Source organism: Scomber japonicus, chromosome 14 (genome assembly GCF_027409825.1).
Source record: "Scomber japonicus isolate fScoJap1 chromosome 14, fScoJap1.pri, whole genome shotgun sequence".
In the NCBI taxonomy this organism is placed as follows: domain Eukaryota; kingdom Metazoa; phylum Chordata; class Actinopteri; order Scombriformes; family Scombridae; genus Scomber; species Scomber japonicus.
This window is the reverse complement of record NC_070591.1, coordinates 14,355,873-14,365,479: the sequence shown is the minus strand read 5'-3', so window position 1 is coordinate 14,365,479 and position 9,607 is coordinate 14,355,873. Positions and strand designations below refer to the sequence as shown.

Below are 9,607 nucleotides of genomic sequence, written 5' to 3'. Positions count from 1 at the left end.
AATTTACCCATTTCTGTCTGGGGGAAGGAGGAGAGGGACAGTATACAGTACATAGAATATAGTATAGATTATAGTGACGGTAAAAAAAAAAAAAAAAAAAAAAAAAAAAAAAAAAAAAGTCATCCTTAAACTTGTCCTGTTATTATCTTGAAAATTGAAATGTGATCCTGATTTTTTTTCCCCCTCCATAATATTAAGCAAGATCATTACCATGAGATGGAGTAGCCCCAAATATTTTTAGTGCAATTGCATTAATTTCCATTCATCTTTTCAGATCACGCTGCAGCTTGAATCAAAGTGGAAGACAATTAAAAGTTATCATATTCGCTCAGAGGTTGTTTCCTTGTTCATGAGAAAATGCCGAAGCAGGTTACTTTGCATAAACACCGACAGCATTCTTTGTTTTTTATTATTTCCTGACTTTGAACTTATTTGCTTAAATTAGGCTACATACACACATATAAGCATGTCTTCAATGAGACAGTCGCATCAAGTGTCCAGTGACACTTGTAGGATTATGTGTTACAAAGTACCAGTTTATTAGTCTATCTCCAGTTTCAAATGTTACACCCTTTAAAAAAAAGTATTTCTCAAAACAAGCTGTTCATTTAGGCTTTCACTCAAGGATAAGAGTATGGTTATTTTCACTACATTTATCTTTTTGTTTGTTATCCAATTTAATTGTATTAAAAGTATTTTCAATGTGCTAAAGTATCAAAAATAAAGCAGCCAAACTGAGGGCTTATATCACCAAACAAATTGGCAATATTTGTCATGGATCTTTCCATACAGAGAGAGAGAGAGAGGGAGAGAGGGATAGAGAGAGAGGGAGGGGGGGGGGGGGGTTAAAAGACAGCAGCTCATACTCAGAGGGAGTAATGTCCTCCTCTGAATACATTACTGATAATTTTGGCAAGATGGTGGCAATTACGCATCTAATTGACCGAGCCACTTTTTATGTAAAATAACGTTTTTAAAGTGCATAACAGTAAGATGATTACAGAAACCCACCTGCACAAGCTCCAAGTGTGTGTGTGTGTGTGTGTTTTTTTTTTTTATCAGTCAATACATGAAGACTGTGTAAAAAAAAAAAAAAAAAAAAAGAAGGAATAAAATACTGTTGTAGTGACAAAAAAATGAAATGTGATGATTCAATTTGTATTTTCACCTCCTCTGTGTTCATCGGGAATACAGTGGGAATGATAAACATCTGGAATACAGATCACACGATGCCGCTTCCTAAAAATGTAAGGAATATTCTCCATTTATTTCACAACATGATTCAGCAATACAATATCAAAACCTTGTTTTTTTCTGTACAAAGAGGCCGCAAGTGGCAGCTCCTCCCCCCGCTCCTCATTAAATATATACATTTACATATTTTGTACACCAGTGTAGTCGATATTTTAGTAGATGAAGTGACAGTGGAGCTCACACTTGTGCTTGAAGGACGTGTCCGTGTGGAGGGAGCAGGACTGAGAATCACTAAAACTAAACAGAAAGCTACATGGCTATTTTTTTTCTTTGTTTTTTTTCTTTTTTCTTCTTCTTCTTTTTTTTTTTTTTTTTTTTTTTTTTTTTTTTACAGTTGAGAGTGTCTTGATTGTCCCCCGTCAAGCGCTTTAAAAAAACAAAAACAAAAAAAAAAAAGGTAAATATTACTAAACAAAACAAAACAAAAAAAGCCTGATGAATTATCCACCGTGGATGACAACACATGGATTCATTCACTCACAGCACACCGTCAGTGTATTGCACATAATCGTTTTATCAGTTCTGGAAATGTAAATTAAGCCAAATAATTGTCAGATGGTAGACGGGCCCGCGCCTTTAGGCCGTCAATTTTTGTAAACAAGGTTAAAAAAAAGGTAAATTATACAACATTGTCCTGCCATCAACAGTCATGGTGTAAAACTAGTGGAAAATAAAAACATTAAAACCCTCATCAGGCAGTAGAAGCAGGTGGACTCCTGAGGTGATAATTACAGATATAATAATAATAATAATAATAATAATAATTTGTAATTGTCGGATCACGTGTAAACTGCACCCATATGGAAAATGACACAGGACATTTGCCAAAAATTGGTCCATGTAGGCCTGACAGTGTGTCTCTTTTCTTTTCTTTGTTTCTTCATTTAGTCAGTTGTACAAAAATATTAGGCTTAGTCTTTTTTTGTTGTTGAACTTTTCGCATTAGTTGATTTTGGAAATAGACACCAACTTGTGCCGCAGTTAATTTCAAACGGGTCTGAGCAGCGGCACTGATGTGACGATGGGGTGGGAGTAGTAGACGCCGGGGTGAGGGAAGGTGAGCAGCGGCTGGCTCACGGGCACGTTGGCAGCGGTGCCCCCGCTCTCTGAGGCCGAGTTTTCGTGGTAAAGGATGGGCACTCGGACTATCCTCTGCGCTGCGGCGTGGCTGAGGTTGGCGGCCTCCAGCTCCGCGGCCAGCTGCCTTTTCCACTTGTTCCTCCTGTTCTGAAACCAGATCTTCACCTGAGTCTCCGTCAGGTGCAGGGACGCGGCCAGGCCGGCCCGCTCCGAGCTGCTCAGGTATCGTTTCATGTCGAAGGTGGACTCCAGCTGGAACACCTGGCTCCGGGAGAAAACCGTGCGCGTCTTCTTCTTGCGACACGGCTTCTTGTCATCGTCCATCTTCTTCCACTCCCCCAGCTCGTCTTTTTTGGCTTCTTCCGTGTCGCTCTCCTCCAGGATTATCTCATCGCCGCTTTTGTTGTTGTTGTGCTCATCGTCCTCGTCGTCGTCTTTGGCGTCCGGCTCGGATTTGAGTACCAGGTCCGGTGAGTCTCTGTCCGTGCCCGAGGTTGGAGAGGAGTCTCTGGCTCCTGGTTTCTCGATGACTGGAATGGGGGACATATGATGATGTGGTTATTAACAGTGAGGCCTGATGGTGTCTGACTTTCTTTTTCTTTTTAACAACAGCCTGTTGATTCTGGACAGCATGCGGGCTTTGGGAAAACACCCCCACACCACATCTAATTTACAGCACCGTGTTCACAAACAGGCCTATTCAGATTATCACCTCTCATCTTGTTAAAAAATAACCCAAATAAACTATCCAGTACAAACTATCCAGTAACTGTGTGCTTGTTTAAGCCTAGCTGTCGTTTTTATACGGTCATATAACCTCTCTGTGTAAACAAGTAGGCAAAAAACCCTTTGACTTTGCATGAAGGCACGATAGTGTCGTCCATATCAGGGTGTTTTGAATCCCATGTGAATAAATCACAGAAACTGGCAGGTAAAGAGCCTGTCAGTGGCCAAACCTCCGGGGTGAAATGTTCACAGTGAGCGCCAACAGACAAATCAAAAGCACGCCGCGCATCGTCACCCTCATCCGATGATTTGACGATGTCTACTTCATTTTATGCACAGTGTCACTTTATTGATCTATTATCCTATATCACTGCTTGCATGGCGTAACAAAATAGTCCTGAATACAGGACAAGGCGTCAGTTTACTCAGTGGCAAAGACAACCAACGTAATATTATTTCTCATTAAAAAGATCTAAGGACGTTCAATCACAATATTAGACACGTGCACATGGTCGTGAAAAATGTGTTTGTCATTAAAAAATAAATTATTTCCTGTAACATTTGCCTCTGTTTTAATGCAGAAAAATAAACTCCAAAGTCGACATGAAACTCAAAAGGTTAAAATGACTTGTGCTTACCTTCAGTTCTGTGTAGGTGGGCGGATGAGCTGAGGGCGTAGGGGTACCACCACGCCGAGGTGCGCTCCAAGTAGTGAGCCGGAAGACTGAACCTCTGTGCGGGCAGGTCAAAGCGTGGAAAGTTGAATTCCCCGACCTGGGAAAGGGAAAGTCCTCCCTCTAAGGCCATCTTAGTGGCAGCCAGCACTGGTTTGGGTTTGGACGGTTTGCTATCACAGTTTAGCAGGTTCTTAATGAAGAAAGGAGAGTCCTTTGCCGAAGCACACGTCTCTTGCGTTGTCTCTGGCATCGCTGTGGCTGTGGTCTGAACGCAAAGGACCACGGAAGCAAGAAATCAAAAAGAAAAAAAAAAGAAAAAACGGCAAAACTGACTTACAGACTGTTTGTTATCCTGGCTGCGATGACTCCCTGTTTTATTCTTCTCGACGGGTTTTAACGCGGAGACACGATTTCACACCCGGAGAGCGCGTCAAAAACAGACGTCCTTCTAAGGCTAGAAAAATAATAAAATAAAGATGTTTGAGCGGTAAAAACAGGTACAAACACGGAGATGTCTCATCCCGGGCTCTTTCGTCAAAACGCAAACTGTGTCCACCGTGTCAGTCAGTCTGGCGTCTGATGCTAATGATGAAATAAAAATGTCATCCAAGTTAAATGCAGAAAGTATAGGCGATTGGGCATGTACAATGGCAAATGGGATTAAGGGAGAGACGGTGAGGAGAGAGAGAGAGAGAGAGAGAGAGAGAGAGAGAGAGAGAGAGAGAGTCCTCCCCTCTCTGGCTGCAGGCTGTGTGCGCTCGCTCCGTTATTGGTCTCATACAGTCCAATTAGGCAGAAAATGAACACAGGGGCTGTTAGCGCCAAAAAGAAAGGTTTGGGATAAACGCCTCAACACACAACTCACATTACAGTCATACACATATCTAGTTCATTAGTTTACTCATAATTCAGTGGTTGTTTTTTACATTTGGCCTAGTGATACATTTTTGAAGCTCCAGGAGTTTAGTTGTTGTATGTTTTAATTTTGTCTTATTTATCAATATAAATGTATTTAACTTCTAACTTCTACAAAGTATATGTGGTTCAAAGAAATAGGAAAATAATAATCCAGTTTAACAGGCCTATTTTAAGATTGCATTGTGTGATGCATTTGTGTCCGTCAAATAGATTCAGTTTAATTTAAAATAAAATAAAAATTAAGTAAATGATCTAAAAGTGTGTGTATGTATGTATGTGTGTGATTAACAAATCGGCCATAGCACCAATCCAACAGCACGTATACCAGATTAAATACCCCACAACTCATTAACTAATATTAATAGTAATTCTTATTTATGCAGAATCGTTCAAATTTTGTACCCCATCGCCAAGAGTGTAGTGATCATTGTAATCGTCAAATTAACTTCAAACTATTGCTTATCAGACTCTCAGACACTATATGAAAAAAGGCCTGAGATCAGGCTGCAGCTACTCAACGTGTCACCAATAGGCGATTAGATTCATATTTCTAATTCATTGATTTTCAGCGAGGGCCACTTCCACAATGTCTGCGGGTCGCACAGTCACTTATCCTCCCTAATCGATTTGGTTAATTCCTCCCTCAGATTGCACTCTTTGTAAATGTGCTATGTGTATTCGCTCATTGATATTAATTGACTTGTTAAAAAAGCAGCCCGGTTGGGTGGATGGTGGTAGATGAACGGGGAGACAGCGTCCTCTGTGGGCAGTGCGGATGAAATGCAAGAATGCACGCATGTGTGGAAAAAAAGTGAGAGAGAGAGAGAGAGAGAGAGAGAGAGAGAGAGAGAGAGAGAGAGAGAGAGAGAGAGAGAGAGAGAGAGAGAGGGGAAAAAAGAGAAAGAAAGAAAGTAAGTGTGTGTGTGTGTGTGTGTGTGTGTGTGTGTGTGTGTGTGTGTGTGTTAGGATAAGTCACCATGCTGGGAATCAATGCAAGTAAATAAATTATCCACCAAAGTGACAAAAAAGTCCAAAAATAGGGCAAATTTCCTCCCTTTACCCTAAAATGTGATTACAATGTGACCTAACTGAGAAACTCATTGAATTATATGAATTATGATCACCATCATCTGTTCCCTGAAGACATACATTAGCCATGTGATATGCAGACATAATGAGGGGTGTCAGTGACGAGGTAAAGGTTGTACTGCGGTGCCTTTTTCCATCATCTTGAGAGTTCCTATATGCAGCGGTATGTCCATGTGTTAGTAAAACACGTGTCATTCATTTAGTGTGCGGCTCAAATGGAGATATCCTGTTACTGTGATGTAATTACCATCTTTCCTTACATAGTCACCATGACAGGTCATTTTATGGCACACTCAAAACATGAATATTTGGTTGGGATTAGATAGTTTGTGAATAAGGACAGTTTGAATTTAAATCTCAGTCATTTTATTTTCTATTATTTTATAGTGATAGTGTATCAGGTCCCAGTTATGTTCATATCCATAAAACCATTTCTATTCACACTACACATTGCCTAACATACAGTAGTCAACATAGCAAACAAGAAACCTTGAACAAAATAGTTATTATTATTAAAATGCTTAAAATAACTTACAACTTCTACACAATTTACCCAACTTATACCAAATTAATAGGGCAGACTATTTGTCAGTAAAGTAGCAGAGAGATTTGTGATTCACTGACATCACACCATCCGTCTTCCTTGACAAAATACATTTTCTTGGTGTCAAAATTAAAAATACAGTTGTCTGAGATGCTTGTAAATAATTCCAGTGGTTTAAATTTAAGTTATGGATGTGTCACAATATTTCAGAAAGATGAAGGTTCAGGTGGAGGATGTCAGAAATGAATGATGGCTGGTGAACATCTGTGTAACCAAAATGGTGCAAATAGAACAGTGCAGATATATATTACTTGTCTCTCTATATTATTATTTTAACAACTGAGTAAAAGAGACTCATGTTTTTGAAGGGCAGATGCAAGTCTACATCAATATTTACTCCATATTTAATACTTTACTACAAGACTTCTTACTGTGGCTGATGGCAATCCAACTCATACTTCACTGAGGATAAAAAGAACCAAACAGATGCTATGCCTGAAAATAAACTGCACAAACTAAGATCCTGCAGTCTGCACCATAGAAAATACAGTTCATATTATGCATTGATTAGAAAAATGCAGTAGACATTGCCCAAAGGCCATATTGGCCTTCTGAATGCTCCATAAGTCTATTTTTGTTGCTCCTCGGGTAGGTTACTATGACTTTTATATTATTTATTTCAAAGCGCCCAGATATTGATTATTTCACAAGGAAAAATGACAAATGGCAGGAGGGAATGACACGGTCAGCAGGTTCTATTAGAGAAATGATAGTGTTGCTCGTGGTTTGTTAAAAGGTCCAGTTTAGATACTTTATAGGTTTACATCCATCATCATCTAATGACCTATTTGATGAAAAACACGCGCTCTGGTGACAACGGCCCTGTGCAGCCAACTTCGCTTTGTAATTGCTCCCATATTAAATATAGATTTTTGTTTTGATATCTTGTGAGAATTCCTTTCTGTGGGTCAGAGCTGTGATGGCATGGAAGCAACGGCAAAAGCTCAGGGAGAGAAAACTGGAGGGGAAAAAATTGAGAAAAATAGGTAGGTATGAGATGTCGATGGTGGAACTGTGATTTTTGAGTTCTGAGCAGTGGCGGAGGGAGTATTCAGATCCTATACTTGTAATGTAAAAGCTGCAATACTGCATTCTAAAAATACTCCATTATGAGTATGACCATTGAAAATGTCACTTAAGTAAAAGTAGAGGACTATTATTGGTAAGAAGCATACTCATAATCACCGTTATTGTTGATCTATTAATGTGTTGTAGTTGGTTGCTTTTCTGTAGCTACAAAAATGCCCCATATTTTATAAATGGTTGGTATTTAAATGTAAAAACCTAATCTTCAATATTACTAGCAGCTACAGTCGTCAGATAGATGTAGTGGAGTAAACAGTACAATGTGTTGTGAAGTCAATCTATCAAGGAACGGTACTTGAGTAAATGTTACTTTCCATTACTGGCTCTGATGTTGTGAGTCTTTATACCAATTTAGAAATTGGTAAAAGCTAATAATTAGGGTTTATTTGAATCATTTAAAAAAGGATCACATTCTGCTGTATCATCTCACCTTTGTCATTACATATCTACACACAATCTAATAATGAACAATGACTGTGGCTTATGTAAACATGGATTAAGCTGATCAAACACTATCCATGCATTTAAGCTTTTCCAAACATGTTTTCAATTGGAATGAGGATTTGAAACAGGAACTTTGCACACAGTCCTGTTGCACAACAAGATCTTAGCGTCAAACTGCATCAACAACAGATACTGTAGCAGCATTCATCACTGAAAGCTGTCCACCTCTGTGTCCTTCCTGGACTTTTAACTGGGCACTCCTGTTGGAACGAGCCATTAAACCGGCGAAGGCCACACTGAGATTGCTTAGATTTAAGTATTGCATTTAACTTGTAAAGGAATTGGTGGCCCTCCACTGACCCGGCAAGCTTTAATTGGGATTGTGCAGGTATTGATTGTAAGTGGCCAGGTGAATCTTGAATTACAGCGTGATTGGCTTTTATTCGGCACTGTGCACCAGCCAGTCGAAGGAGCTCAATGTCATTCGGGCTGGAGCACTTCAGTGGCCACTTGACTACAGTGAATCTTGTTACTTCCTGTGTAAACAGGAAACAACATGTATTTAAGATGAGGATGACAGCTCTTCTGGCAAATGTAACACAAGGCTGTGATTTTCCAGATAAATGTGTGATCACTCCCTTTCAGAAATATCCTGAAAACATGAGTATATGAGTAAATGTGAGCACATAGAGGGTGAATACTCATTTTTATCTCTCCTGCTATCATTTTATCTACATTTTATCACTCCTTCTTCCCTTTTATTGTTTCTCAGCAGAGATGATGACCTCTGTAGGGTTTGGATGGAAACAGTCACAGGAGCAATGTAGCCTTTTTTCTCTATTACGAGCAGCTTCTTCCGAGCCCTGCAGGCACCCAGCCTCAATATCCACCTTCTGTATCTCCAAAAATCTTCCCTGGATTGTCGGTGAGTCTGGGCTTTTTACCCAGCCTGCCTGTATGTGTCATTACAACTCGGTAATCTGGAGAGGGCAACAGAAAAGTTCTCATCAGTGTCAGCCTGAGATATAGATATGGGCTGGGTAACAAATGGCCAAATGCACAGGCAGCAGAGCAGACCATCAATAAAGCAATTTCTTGTGTCATAACAGCCGCGCTTTTCCTAAAGCCAACCTTTCAAAACTTTTCCCTCTGCAAATCGCTGCAGCCCCACCATTAGAGTCCTGCCTTGTGAATTTAATGGATTCCGTACAAATAATATTCCACCATAATGGAAAAGGTTGAAGTCACTGAAGACAGATGAAGTCATAAACACGTATAATTGAGAATCAAAGACCGATAAATTTTAAACTGCTATCCATTTTCTCTTTTTAGATGATGATCTATGTCACTGCGGCTGCAGGAAAATGGAAGAGATTATGGGGGAAAATTATAACAATAAATTTTCTAAACATACACCTTGATTATGCTTCGATTTTTTGGAGGGGTGGGGGTGGGGGGATGGAAGGGTAGGGGGGTGGGGGGTAGAAAGAAGGCTGGGATTGCTAAAAGCTTGCTGGCTAAATGGCACCATAAAATAGGTTCCCTGCTCTTTTGCCTGCAGAGCGTAGGCATGCCTGGAGGTGTGATCCCCCCCTCCCTCCCTCCCTCCCTGTAAATGGGGGAAATGAATTGTGTAATTTATTGCAAACGTGCACACAGTGAGATTAGATCAGCATATCCCATCAAAGGAACAACAATCAATCAGCCTCTAGTTAACAGCTTGAAACAC

The 9,607-nt window shown here is 40.0% G+C and overlaps 1 protein-coding gene across 1 annotated transcript; it reads right to left on the bottom strand.

The window, feature by feature from the left end:
• Nucleotides 1-2,241: 2,241 nt before the first annotated feature.
• Nucleotides 2,242-4,257, bottom strand: hmx3a (H6 family homeobox 3a). Its single transcript, XM_053333130.1, has 2 exons — nt 3,699-4,257; nt 2,242-2,864 (listed from the first exon to the last, which is right to left on the bottom strand). Exons 1-2 carry the CDS (start codon nt 3,985-3,987, stop codon nt 2,242-2,244), a joined length of 912 nt encoding a protein of 303 aa, XP_053189105.1. The 5' UTR covers nt 3,988-4,257.
• Between the last annotated feature and the right edge of the window lie 5,350 nt (nt 4,258-9,607).